At 36.8% G+C, this 14,851-nt stretch overlaps 1 protein-coding gene across 7 annotated transcripts in view; it reads left to right on the plus strand.

Moving 5' to 3' along the window:
* tjp2a (tight junction protein 2a (zona occludens 2)) overlaps positions 1 to 14,851 on the plus strand; it is a 40,873-nt gene that overhangs the window by 10,028 nt on the left and 15,994 nt on the right. For 4 of the 7 annotated variants that reach the window (XM_030435212.1, XM_030435207.1, XM_030435205.1 and 1 more), the window contains exons 2-3: positions 2,775 to 2,904; positions 10,188 to 10,241. In XM_030435212.1, coding sequence (XP_030291072.1) covers positions 2,899 to 2,904; positions 10,188 to 10,241 — 60 coding nt within the window. In that variant the 5' untranslated portion in view covers positions 2,775 to 2,898. Of the gene's footprint in view, positions 1 to 2,774; positions 2,905 to 4,757; positions 5,040 to 8,632; positions 8,886 to 10,187; positions 10,242 to 14,851 lie in introns of those variants that run through there. The other 3 variants (XM_030435209.1, XM_030435208.1, XM_030435211.1) reach the window with 3 other exon arrangements.

The raw sequence follows: 14,851 nt of genomic DNA on the forward strand, positions 1-14,851 counted from the left end.
CTAAAAGTGAGTAATGTATTGTTTAACTTCAAATGTAGACACCAAGCCCTTCTTCATGTGTTCACTGAACCTACAAGTCTGTGCTTAATATTTAAGGAGCAGCAGGTTTAGTCATGCAGAGGCAATCTGCTTTCTTCACTCTTAGTGCAGTATGACAGTACTCTCTGATTGTATCCAGAATCTTCATTTCTGACTCGCTGCCATGAAGTTGAGGAAAAAAAGATGTTGCAGCTCAATGGAGAACGCCACATGTTTGGACATGTTGTTAGCAAGCAGGTCAGAGGTGCTGCTGTTGAAGTGAGAAGTGCAGATTATAGTATTATATTCAGCAGTGCCAGTGTGAATCTGCTCTGCTTTGGCTTTACACAGATGGCTAAGTTGTGGAAAATGTGGCATTTTCTTTACCATTTATAGCTATACTTTCCATCATCTCATCCTTTTGGTCTTTGAAATATTTAGTTTATATTTCCTCAACAGTCACGTTTTTAGATGTTTTTTTTTACTGTTGAAAAAAGGAGGTAGTTTCGATCTTTCATCAATGTGGAAGTACATGATTTTTCAATTAGTATTACTTGTGATGTGTGTAGCTGTTGCTGGTTTGTTGGATGTTCACTCCCTTTTGGTCCAGACTGAAATCTCTCAACATCTAATCAATGGTTTGGCACACATGCTGTATAGATGTTGATGGTTCCCAGACAGTGAGTATTTCAGTGAGTTTGGTGATCCCCTGAACTCTCTTTCACCCAAAGTTTGACTTTTGCTGATTGTTGAAATGTCTCAAACATGGGATGGATTACCACCACAGTTAAAACATATGTCCTTCTCAGAATTAGTTATTGTTGTTATTAGTATTATTGTTAGTGATCCCTTCACTTTTTTTAAAATAACAACCTTTTTCTAACATTTTGCTTTACGATCAAAAATACCTGCGAAAGTCATGATAATCCCATCAGCCTCGGTAGTACCTAGCAAGCTTCCAGGCTCACCTCAGAATATGTGTGTAACCTGTGAAACATCAGCATGTTGCCATTGTAAGCTTGTTAGCCGTGTTGACATTAGCATTTAGCTCAAAGCACTGCTGGTCCTAATTATAGCCTTTACTAGCAAGGCTGTAGACTTAGTCTTGTTGCTTGATGCTTACGATTTAAATATTTGTTAACATTAAGCTTTGTGAGTAAGAGTGTACCTCTGGCTTTACTTGGACTCAAGGGACTTTACAAGTGTACAAGTTTGTACAATACAGGGCAGGGGGCCTCAAGTGCCAGGATTGAAGAACAGTGGCATACAGCATGACAATAAACTGGATGACTCATTACACCTGCTACAAGAATGTGTAATGCATCACTGTAATTTATTATTTTCGTGTTATTGTTATATGGCAGTGAAGTTGTATGGCGGATTGAATTGAAAAGCTCACACTACAAAATTGAAAATATTATTACGACATTACTGAACTCAAGCAGGACTCGAGAGCGTCTGCTTATTCATATTCATATCTCACTATGAAAAAGAGGGAAGCATGTGAAGCAGGGAATATACATTAAAAAGCTTTACGATGTACCTGTGATGTTAAAGTGTAATGGAAAGCTTGTATTAGAGGTATGCTAATGTATTTGGTCAGATGACTTTTGATTTCACCCCAGGACATTGGTCTCTTTTAACTTCAGAGATGATTTTTTTCATAGCTGTACCACGTGAAATGTATAATGTAAATGTGTAAATGTTTAATCCCAAACATGATCTTTTCCTTAACATCACCAGGTAATATTATTGCCTAAACCTAACCAAGTACTTTTGTTGCCTAAAGCTAACCAAACTGAGACTGAAAACTGACATTGCTCAGTGCTCCAATACTTGAAAACAATAAATTCCCTAAGTCACAAAGTAAAAATCAAAAACCTTTACCCACACATAGGACACAAATGCCATAGTCAGTATGATTAGGGCTACGATGACAGAGGCTTTTCCATGTATGGATGTGGTATTTATTTCCTCATACCAGTTGCCAAAGATGCTACCAGTCACCACATTACTGTTGTTTGGTCCTGTAAAGTTGAAGTGTGGGACATTTCACGTTTATTTGATGAGTGAAGAATCTGTTTAGTCAAACTGTGAACGCAACTCCTGTCTGTCCCACCCATGATTCACTACATTTTTGCCCAAAAAACAGTGTCTGTCCCCGAGGGTTAGGGTTAGGATTATGTGACATGATTTAAAGCAAATGTTAACTCACCATGTCTTTGTCATCTTTGATTATTGTGTTGAACTTTCCCTCAGAAAAACAGCATCCCTCCCACAAGTGAGAGCCAGACAAATGTGATGCTACTAAAATGTTGTTTGAATGTCATAAAAGTGTTAATTATTTCACTTATGAAATAAGAAAAAAAAGGTCACATATTTTCCCAGGCACAACACAAAGTGATGAAACACAGTCAAAGAGAGCTATCAGTGGCTAAAGTATTGAATAGGCCGGGGGTTCAAACAATTTATAACACAGCTTTCTCTTACACATTGATTTACAGTCTCAAAGCCCTGTATAACTGTTTTTGCATTCTGAGTAGTGCTAAACGAGATGAGAAAACTTGACTTAATTTGTAACCTTACCTTTAATTATTTCAGCGCTACTATGCAAATTATAGCATGCACTGTAAGGTACTATAGTCATATGTCGTTAAGTGCTCTGTCAAGACAAAGATCTGCATGTGATATGTATGAGTGTAATAAGCTTTTAATGATGTTGGGGAAAAAACGTGTGTGTTCCTCTCTGTTCACAGGGAACAGCCAGGCTCTGACCAGACCAGCACTGACCTGCTCAAGTCCGGCCGCAAGTTCCGTTGGTCCAGAGAAGCCCAATACTTGTATCTGCGCCGCCTCTCTTCACGCAGATTCTCGGCTATTATGATGGTATGTTGTTTACGTGATAATTAATGTTGATGCTAGTGTTCATCTTGGATTTGGGTCAATTTTCTCTACACTGGATGTGTGGTCCTGGTGACCCCCGACTATGTTTTAGGGTTTCAACAAAACATTTTTAGTTTGGAATCCAGTCACATGTGAGCATGAGGAAGCTATATTTATGATGTGTACTCACATCACTGGATGATGAAGATTGTGTGTTTCACTCGTTTAAAATGTCATGATTTTTAATCTTATGAAACTCTTTCATAATCCCATCATCAGATAAACTGAAAAATACGTGCATGTTAGTTAATCCCAAAATAGTTGAAGAGCTACAAACAAGGCTGCTTCTCTCTTGAAATGTTGATGGTTTGGAGATATGAGGTTTAGTGAGTCACTGTTTCCCAGAGTCTTTCCTTATTTGAATACAACTACGCTTTAGTGACCCCTCCTGCATCCAGGATGATGATTAACCAGAGAGACATGTCATGTCCCGGAAGCTTCATTGTTTTAATGACTCGGTCACATAAATTATTCAGGCCACTGAAGCTGTTTTGCGTTAGGATGGCCTATTTTGAGACATATTTCACATATTTCAGTTGACGTAAAATGTGGTGATTTTACTTGACTGACCTTAATTTTTCTGTAGTGTTATTGTCATAACTTCATTCTCACAGGGTGGTTGCTCTGAAGTTAAACATTGTAGAAACAGTGTAGTCCTTTTTTCTAGGAGAAAAGCTTCTACCAATTGATGAAATGGTTGATAGTGAAGGGAAACTGTTAAATTGTATGTGGTATTAGAGAATTTTTGACATTTTCAGGGTCAGCTGGTGTTCTCATCTGTGATTTGTCTCGTGCTACCAGATAAGGGCAGGCTTGAATGGATAGTGTTACAGGCACACACACATTACAGGAACACACACACACACACACACACACACACACACACACACACACACACAAACAACAATAGGTTATTGTGGGACAGCTGGACATGGTCGTCTAGTTGTTCCAGCCCTTTGCTTCAGCTGCTCATGCGTAAGAGCCTTACATTTTCTACATAGCTCTATATATCTAACCTCAAGCCACATACATTTGTGATTGTACGGTTTGGGCCCCTTCCGGTGAGAGTAAATGTAACACTTAAGCTCTGTGATCACTTTGACAAGAGTGTGCTTGCATCGCGGTTGCAGATTCTTAAATTCAAGTATCTTAATGTGATTGTTTGTTGGTTTCTTTTCTCCTCTGTGACAGACTGAATTTATTTGGGTTGTGGACACAACAAGACTTTTGAGAACTTTCTCTTTAGCTCTGAGAAATACCGATCGAACATTTTTCACCATTTTATGATATTTTATAGATGAAATAACTAATTGGTTAGTTGAGAAAATAATCAACAGGTGAACTGACAATAAAACCAATCTTTATTTGCTGCCCTATTTGGAAGGCAAGTGCTCTAAGTGTAGGCTGTCGGAAATATGTTTAATGCTGTCCTCTATCTGCTCAGATGCTTTTTAAATTGCATGGTTTACTCTGAATTATAATCTCCACTGTACTGCTTTGGATGTGTTTTTGTACAGTGTGTCTGGGAGCCTCACAGCAGGCTCCCTAAAAATCAATGGGAATTTTGGACTAACCCATCTCAGCAGTATTACAGGTAGAAGCTCCCTCAGTACACATATCTATAATGTTATTAGTGATTCGTTATTACTCATAACTGGACGAGTCGTTTTTCAAACTCAAAATCAGTAGGGGTTTAAACATGTTGCTTTAGGTTTTTTGTTTTCTATTACGGTTGCTTTTAAATTTGACCCACACCTCCTCCCCGCTCTCGTTTGGTATAACCTGACCCAAGCTAAGAGTCGTCGGCGCTAAGTTTTAGCCCTGATTGTCTAATCTTAATGTTTTTAGTCAGTAGAAGTACGCCATTTAAAGTAAAGTGGAAGGGACTTTTACACCTTTTACTCTTAGAAAGGCTAATTTTCTTTAAAACGTTGGCATTTGGTCAAGCAGAATAATTTAAATAGTTATAGTTTTAGTTTGAATCTTTAGTGGCAGTCCCGGACAGTTCAAAGTGCGTGATGCCAGTTAACGGAGGGGGGCTGCTCTCTCTAAGCAGATATGCAACTCAATTTTTTACCGTAAGTACTTCAAAAGCTATATTTAAAGTATGTTTACATATCGAGTTGACAGATAACCACGTTAAAAAACTCCAGGTATAGCGTTTTACATGTTTTGGGGGAAGAAGTTATTCGGGAGTTTCCATGAATCCCTGTTGCATCCTGCTGCACCTGCTGTGATAGTAGTTAGCTTGTTTCATGAACCGTTCGTTTAGTTGGCAGAAAAAAACGTTTAAAGTTAATAAAACCTGTCTAAAACGTTGTTCTGACTCTCCTTTGACATTCCGTTGATATATCCACTTTTTTGGTGTCATTTACAGCGTGCTTAGTGGTAACGTTACTCGTCAGTCCTTTGGTGGTGAAAACAGCGTTTTAGCTTCCCTCTTTTGCATTTGAGGACCCACTTTTTCACAAGAGCAAGAATTAAGGCTGAGGTGGCTACAAATGTCCAACTTCATTGTAATGGCTTTGTTTTTCAGTTACCCGTGTATCGATGTGTTGTTCTCTCTTGTGCCGTTATAGCTCAGCGGTGTCCCCAGCAGGGGGCAGACTTGTTCAACAGTTCTGTTACCAGCTGCCTGCAGCGCACACAAACTTTCTGGCTGCTTACTGATGATGGTTTGTTGGCCAGTTTTGAGTTGAGAGACTGATGCACAGTAATGTAAATGTATTTACACGTACTTCTCCACTAAATGTTATAAACTGCTTTTTAGTAAGTGGATGCTAAAAAAAAAAAGCAGTGGAGAAAACTTTGAAGTATCTTCAAATGTACTTCATTACAGTGGACTCCAATGAAATGGAGCTGAAGTATAAAATAACAGAACATGGAATTACTGAAGTACAAATATCTCCAAATTGTAAAACAAAAAGTGAGTATAGTTTAATTATTGTACACACTATGGCCATTGAATCCCTATATTATTTCGATTTAGGCATATTCTACAGTGCATTAATATTCAAAACAACTTAACAAACCAGTCAGCCTTTCTTAATTGCTATTGGCATTCACACTGAAACTAGTACTGAAGAATTTCTGTAATACGAGCTCTGCTTGAAACCTGAGCTGAAACAATTGGATGATTAATCTATTATTTGATGAGAAACAATTTACAACAGTTTTGACTGTGAATAAGTATTTTTTTCAGGCAAAATATCAAATGCTCTGTTGTTCATTTGGTACAGATTTACTGCCTCTGTCTGATTTTGTAAACGTAATTTTTTTTTATTTTAACATTTTTTAAATTGATTAATCTGATGCTTATTTTCACAATTCATCTTTCACAATTTAGTCTGTCCAATTTAAAATCACATGAATTGATCACAATTTACCAGAGTCCAAAGTGATGTAGCCTATTTGAATTGCTTCTTCCTTCCAACCAGCAAATGTTTGATATTTTTGCTTGAAACATTGATTAAGTTATTCATTTTTAATCAGTTTTCTTTTAAATGACTAATTGATTAATCAAGCTCTAACTAAACATGAAAATTGTGGACATTAGTTGCCCATAGTTTGACATTTTATAAGCTGAACAATGAATCAATCAATCACAAGGACAGCTGGTAGAAGAAGTCATGATTAAAAAGATGATATTTAATCCTATCAAGTCTATCATTAACAATGAGAACTACTAAACTCAACCAGAGAGGAAAATAATAAATGAAACCAGCTTTCTGTTTTTCACTGAGATCTACCCACAAATGCTTTATTTCTGGCTTTTGAACAGAGTTGACTACTTCTTTCCTAATAATTTGTTTTTTCAAGTCACGTCCTGCGAGAATGACCTAGTATTCCAACCCTCCCTCCTCATTAGTGAAAATATGTTTGAGATTTGTTATGTAATAGGCATCACTCAGGAGGCTCAGTCTTATCCAGTAGGCCTGCCTGTGAGCAGCCATCACAATCATATCGTATAGTGCAAGAAGGCGCTCTGATTCAAACTGGTTTGGCCCTGCTTTAAGCACATTCGTCGGCTGCCTTTAAGACATTTATCTGACTTTCATGAGTTAAAATGCTTCTTCTGTCTACACTTGATGTTCTCATGTGCTGCAGTGTTTTTTTTGTTCTGGTGGGAAGGGAAGTCAAGTAAACAAACAAAAATTGCCATTTCCTGGTGCTGCTTTTGTTAAGCAATGTCACAGTAGGTACTAAATACAGGCTACTCTACAAAATATACTAAACCTGACAATTTACAATGTATAGGTTTGAAAGTTGGGATAATAGTTTTTGCTGTTGAAGCTCCAGTTTGTAATTTAGCATGACAGGACAAGTGTGTTTGGACAGCAAAATCAAACAAACTAATTGAGAGATCTAATGGTTGTCGTTGGTCCTCAGTGGAAGTTTTGTCTGTTGTTTAACTTTTTCAACTTATGGAAATATTTATGGTAACACTAATGGTGCAAGATGATGTTTTTTAGTTTTTTTTTTTTAAATTGAAAATTGTAATGTTCTCTTTATGGAAAAACACTAAGAAAAACCCAGGTAAAACCCTGGATACAACAAGCTCTCATGATGGTCTTTTTAGATCGAACTTGCATTGTGTCTAAAATGTTTTCCTTCACATTAGAGCTACCTGAGTAAATACAGTGAAACATTGAAAGAAAATTGATTGCCAAACAAATCGGTAATCAATAAATTGTTTCAATCATTTTGTCAAGCAAAAATGTGTAGCATTTGCTGGTTTTGGCTTCTTAAATATAAGGATTTGCAGCTTTTCTTTGTCATTCAAGACTGTAAATATGAGTCTTTGGGTTTTAACTGTTAGTTTGACAAAACAAGGAATTTGAAGAATTTTTAATCATGTTTTCCACTATTTGTTGACATTTTTTAAACTCAAGAATTGATCTATCATTTTCATGATCATCTTCAGATTATTCAACAATTTAAAAAGTCATAAGTAACATGAAATCTTAGTATTCCTAAAATCTAGTTTCAAAAATAATTGTGGTTTTCAAATTATTTTCGCTTCAACAGTTTTCAAACATACTGTTTACCCAGCCCTGCTCCAAGCAAAAGTCTAGAACATTTTGGAAACAGATCCTTTTTCCCCTTGAGGATATGTTCAAAATTAGATTCTAGATGGACATTTCAAATTGCAAAAGAAAGATTTGATACATTTGCCTGTCTTTATTCAGACACAGTGCTGATGGCTCCCTGAAGTCTCACTCATGCTGCTGCTGGTCAGTTGGTTTGCCCTTGTAGGCCAGAAGATCAAAAAAGTGGGTTATGATGGGTGAGCTGCCAGCTCGAGTCGTGCCCCCGTTTCACTAAGCCTGGGCATGAGATGTCAGCAGCACACAGATTTCACTTTCCACTTTTAGTTACCTAAAAAAAAAAAACTTCAAATCCCAACCATTGTGCTGCCACTAAGTCCAATTTGTACTCGGATCACGTATGTTGTCAGTTTGTCTTTGCTGATGTGAGAATCATCTCTAAACCTGTGAAGAGTGTCTGATGTATGTTACAGTGTGAGCAGACCTCAAGCCCAAAATGTGTCATATGGTTTGTTGTTGTGATTATGGATGAACACTCTGGTGTTTAATCACGGCGTGCCTGTGCAGGAGTTGGTGTGTCTGTATGTTTACACTGTCTGCAGACGGTGGGATTTGTGCTGAATGTAGGCCAGCAGAATCCCTCTTACGTCAAAGGCAGGCAGGCGGGCAGATGCAGGAAAGAGAGCTGCTGGTGGTTGTGCAGCTGTGACCATGGAGGAGGCTGTGGCGCACATCAGTCTGCCAGAGCACCGCTGGCGGTGAACAGGGAGAGACGCAGATAGGAAGAGACGGAGCACGCCAACGATGAAGACCGTCCTCAGCCTGCACAGGAAATGGGCCCATGCGGTCAAAACCATACGGATCCTTCAGGGACTCGTGAGTGTGTTTCTGCTACCAGGGCTCAGATGTGATCAGATCTGTGGCAGGCAGCTGGACCTGACTGGTTCTGTAATGGATAAGAGTTTGTGGTTATTTTTAGTCGATCTTTTGAGTGTTTCTGAGATGGGTTAAGTTGAGTTGAGTCAAGTCAAGTTTGAAATGAGGGCTCTAGAATTGCAGAAAAGTGGTTTTACATTCGGAGGTATGACTTTTGGTTTTGGATTTTGGAAATGCATGTTCACTCTGCATTAAATGAACTAATAGTTTTAGACAAAAGTTAGTTTGTACTGGACCCGGATTTATGGAAGGACCCATTGGATTATTGATCACTCAGTTAACAAGAAACTAAAATAAAAAAGAGAAAAAATATGAAAAATAAAACTGAATTTATTTTCCTCAGTGCAAACATTTGGTTGTGTTTTTCTGTTTCATGATATTTAATACCTTTTGTTGATCTTTGACTGAATTGAACAACAACAAAGTTCAAGACAATCAGTTTGCTCACCAGTATTTCTTGTAAGTCTTGATAATCAATCAAAGGATTGTTAGATGAATAAGTAATGGCTGGCTGTGGCCCTGGACTCTGCTGAGATGTCAGTTTGTTGTTGTCGTTGAGAGATATACACCTACTGAGAGTTCAGTAGGTGTATATCTTATGCTGGACTGTAGGGCTGCGCCTAACAGTTATTTATAGTGTTGATTAATCTGTCTGATTATTTTCTTGATCGATCAGTTGGTTGTTTCGTCTATAAAATGTCAGAAAATTGTGAAAAATGGCGATCATTGTTTCTGAGAGCCGAAGATGATGTCCTCAAATGTTTTGTTTTTATCCAAACCCCAAAGATACTGAATTTTCTGTCATAGAGGAGGAAAGAAACCAGAAAATATTCACATTTAAGAATGACTTTTTCTTTCAAACTAACTGGCAATTAATTTAATAGTTGTCAACTAATTAACTAACCGATTAATTGTTGCAGCTCCAAACTTATGTACCTTATTGGTGGCTTTATGGAGCAGTCTGTGGAGGAAGAGCTCTCATCCTGAATTATTTTTAAGTGCTTGTTAAAGGAACTAACTGAGTTCAAGTGCTCTCATCAATATTTCATCAACCTGAGGCAGAAGTTTCTAAGTTGTTGTGAAAAGCCCAGCAATGGCATGTCATTGTTCTCCTGAGAGCTGCTGGTTGTGTAACGACAGGGTAGGCTAATGAACTGGCTCTGTCGTTACATCACGTACTACATTATTAATCTGTTCAGTGAAATGAAACTAACCATGGTAATCTTCCCTCTCTGTGCACAGAACCCGGTCATGGAGGAGACCGTGTGGGAGCAGTACACCGTGACCCTGCAGAGGGTGAGTCCATCTGTACCGAAAACACACCAGATCTCGTCTCATTCACAGTATTTTAATTTCAGATATACAACCAGGCTGTTGTACACAGTGCTCCACATGAGGGTATTTAAATGATTAGTGTGACATATTGCAGTCAGCTAATATTAAAGAGAGCAAAGAGGGACAGATGTAACAGACATTCCACTGTGCGCTGAATGAGAGCCACAATAAATTTATGCAATCATGAAAATGATTCATTTTAATTTTCAGAATCGTGATTAATTAGCCTCGTCAGGTAAGCTCACGAGCTCCCTGTGTGGCGAAAAACAAACACAGCAAGATCAAATATGTAATCTTTTATTGATCTATATATCACTATGATGAACGTAGTGAATTATTAAGCAGTTAATAAGACACATATTTCACTCAAGCCCTGTGTTTAATGTGTTTGTGTGATGGGTTGAAATGGTTAATTAATAAGTCAGTTAACAGAAACTCCCAATTAAATTTGTGATAGTTTTAGTCAATTATCAAATGACCAAATATTTCCACGTCATTGTGTCGTGACTTAAAATATTATCATTTTTGTTTATTCTTTATTTTTTATTTGGCCTTCAAATTATATGACTATTTTTCTGCTATATCACGGTAGACAATATATAACTCGGTATGTTAAAATCTCCTCAAAAGGCTTCAATGATGAAATCAAATATCATATTTTTGACCAAATACCTCTATATTGATAGTGCAACAATATTACAGGAATGACTATTGGTACTTTTCCAAAATTATCATCAGTAATGAAGATATAATGACGGAGTAGGTAAGTTCAGAAAATTATATAATTTCACAGTAACACAGCCTTTAAAACCAGAAAAGATGACATCATATCACAACATAACGACATCCACTATCCAGAAAAGATTTTATATAGTTTCATATCATAACAAAAGCTTTGCCTAAATAAGAAACAGTCTAAACTGGCAGTTATAAATGTTTTTAGATAATGTGTTTGATCAAATTAATATGCAAGACTATGAATCTGACCAGGCAGTCAGTGCCAGCTTTAAATACTCTGTGCTACTGACACATTCTAGTTGAAGGTAGAGATCATCACTGGTTACATTCAAGTTGTATCTCGATTCACATCTCTCCACCAGCCAAGTAAACCGGCTTCTACACTGTTGTTAATGTTAAACACGTGTATGACTGTGTGAGCAGAGCAAACCAGTTAAGCTTAGGTAATCATCCTGATGAGCTCATTGTCTCGTGCTGAGGTTCACTGGAGCCAGAAAAGCAGATTTAGTGCAAAAAGGTCCTCTGCCACAGGCTTGTGACCCCAGAATCTCCACCCCGCCACAGCCAGCTGTCACAATTTACTCCGTACATCCACTTTTTGTTCTTTGTTAACCAAATGCGTTTTAAATATCTCGCCTCTGCTACTGCCTCTGTAAGAACACCTGGAATGGTTAAAGGAAAGTAAAGAAACCTTCCGCAAGTTTGAAACTCAACATGCATGCTGATACTCATAGAATAAGAACATAATATTCATTTGTGAATGTGCCACATTTAGCAAAATGGTTTAAGTTAATATGGTAGACTGTAGAATAAATGAAATTTTACCTTTTTAAAAAAAATCTACATGTAAACATGCATAAGTTAATAACAGTCATGACTTAACATTACAAAAGACAACAAAATATGGTGGTTGTGTTACCAATTTGAACATGGTTTCAACTGATTTACATTACAAAATGTGGGGTTGAATAAACTGCACGGACTGGTGGCCAAATGTCAACACTGAGGAACAGAGAGGTAGCAAAGCGAGGCTTGATAAAGGGCTGAGCGATTTGGCCAGAATGTTATATCTCAATATTTTTAGACTATATCACAATATGTGACATATGTTCCAATATTTTTATGTTTTGGTGTCTCCTCAAAAGAACTCCATAAATGCTGCGACTGGGCAACAAAGTCAAATATCATATTTTTGACCATATACCTCAGTATCAATATTGCGAAAATATTGTAGGGATGACTGTAGGTAATTAAAAATGTTTTTAACACAGTGAGTTTTTTATAATTGAAAACATTTTAAAAAATATAATCTAAATGATAATATTTATTATTATTATTATTAGTATATAATAATAATAAATAATAATATATTGCGTATAGTGTGTGTATATATGTATGTGTGTGTGTATATGTGTGTGTGTGTGTGTATATATATATATATATATATATATATATATATATATATATATATATATATATATATATATATATATATATATATATATATATATATATATATACATATATACACATATACACATATACATATATTAGAGCTGTCAAAGTTAACGCGTTAATAACTCGTTAACGCAACATCCTCTTAACGCCGTTAATTTTTTTAACACTCGGTATTAAAAAAAAAAGAGAAACGCGCATTGTTTGATTTACGGCCGTTGATGGCACCTGTTGTCTTGATCCAGAGGGTGGCAGAAGAATAACAAAGGGAATCAGAAGAAGAAGAAGCAGGGTTGGCGTTTGGGAAAAACACGGTGGACTGAAAAGCGAGAGCGAAATGAAACGGAGAAAGGACTTATGAACGGCAAATTCACTTTCAAAACACTGCCAGATGGATCGGTCGATAGGACAAAAGTTATCTGCACGTACTGTCGACATGAAATGAGTTACCACTGAAGTACGTCGAGTCACAAATATCATTTGGAAGGTGGCAGATGCTGAGAGCTCACCGCTCCCCCCCCTCGCCAAAAGCTGACATCACCATGTTTTGATCACATTTAGGGTGAGGGGATATTTTTTGAGCCTTTTATTTTCCTGAATGATTTGAAGTGTTGAATAAACATTTTCATAAAGCAAGCATATTTGCCCTTTCTTGTGTTATGAAATGTAATCAGAACATGAAAAAAATACATTAAGGTACATTTAGAACGGTAAAAAATGTGCTAAAAAAATTGCGATTAATTTGCGATTAATCGCAAGTTAACTATGGACAAAATGCGATTAATCGCGACTAAAAAAATTAATTGTTTGACAGCCCTAATATATATACATATCACACATATACACATACATACATACATACATACAAATATATTATAATTATTTAAATAATATTTTAAAAACAATATTTTTTTAAATAATCATTTTATATAAAAAATATAATCACATCACTTTCATTATATCCACAGTGATGTGTATATAATGACAAAGTTAAAGACGAGTGTTACAACAGTAGAACAGTCACTTTTACATAATGCAGAAAAGACAGCACTTATATCACAATACAATTATTTCGATTAAACAGTATAGTCTTTTATTACACGGCTCTTCTTAATGAGGTAGAATGCTCCATTCACTTGAATGGGCCTTCCCAACGTTCGGAGGTCAATTATTTTCGTATAATTGACCGCTGCTAAGCATATTTGACCGCTGTCAAGGAAAGTGGCCTTTTTGCCTCTGATTCACGTATTTCGTAGCACTCTGCGCTCTAAAATCTTTGCTCCGCAAGGAGTCCGGTCACTTTTCACCCAAGTGTCTTAGGTCGCTAAGCGACGTCAGCTGATCTGTAGTCTATTTCATATCGGAAAAACGTACTCCTAGGCCACTAGTATGGATGAGTTTCACATTAACTTGAATATTCTTGGAAAATACGGTGATTTCAACTCTTGGCAAAAGGCTGAGTTGACGTCACCAGTCAAGAAAAGAAAAAGAGAGGAAAGCAGCAAAGAGGGAGAAGCGAAACGGTGTCGGTTTGGTGAACTATATTTCTCTGCTGAAAAACACTATAAACAGTAACAAATAAATTGTAAAAAGACACACTGTGTCAAGTTTTTTTTCGTGTTGGCAAGTAACTGTGTAATAAGCAGGATAATGTATAGAACGGCGGGGTCCGGTTCGTCCTGTCTGGACATATTTTCGCGATAGTGACTGCCGTTCTATACATTATCCTTTATATATCATGATGAAATATCAATATATTTCCCAGCCCTAGCTTGACATGATAAAATATAGTTGTTAACTCTGACAAATTAATCCTAATTAACCCTAACCCTAACTTCCTTTTATTCCTTTTAATAATTAAAAATTACATTCAGTAACAACAACAAAACAACAACAAATCACAAAAGTTTCCATGTTTACTTGCAATACTACAGAATCACTGCTCTTTCAAAATAACAGTTCGTAGTGTTCTTGAATAATCGTGCACAGGAACACACACACGCACTCAAAAACCATTCCATTATATCCCATCATTTCCTAACCCTCAACTACTTGTAGAAACAATAATGTACCACAGTGGCTTTAATAGTCTTTGCTGCCATTTCTCACTCGTAAAGCAGTGTGCCGATGTTCCTGCTTCTTTAACACAGTTGAAAAACAACACACCAGTTGTTTTCTTTTGGTTTGTTTTATCGGTAATCTCTTCTCTCCCTTGCTCTTAAACCTTTAGAAAAATCTGATCATGTCATACATGTTTTGTTGTCAAGCTAAAAAAAAAAAGCTCAGATCATGAAAAGATGGCTTTTTTTTTCATGTTTGGAAATGATGTCTTCCGTCTTCACGACTACTTCTCTTGTGGTCCTTCATTTCCCCCTCGG

This window comes from Sparus aurata, chromosome 12, assembly GCF_900880675.1.
Source record: "Sparus aurata chromosome 12, fSpaAur1.1, whole genome shotgun sequence".
Taxonomy (NCBI): domain Eukaryota; kingdom Metazoa; phylum Chordata; class Actinopteri; order Spariformes; family Sparidae; genus Sparus; species Sparus aurata.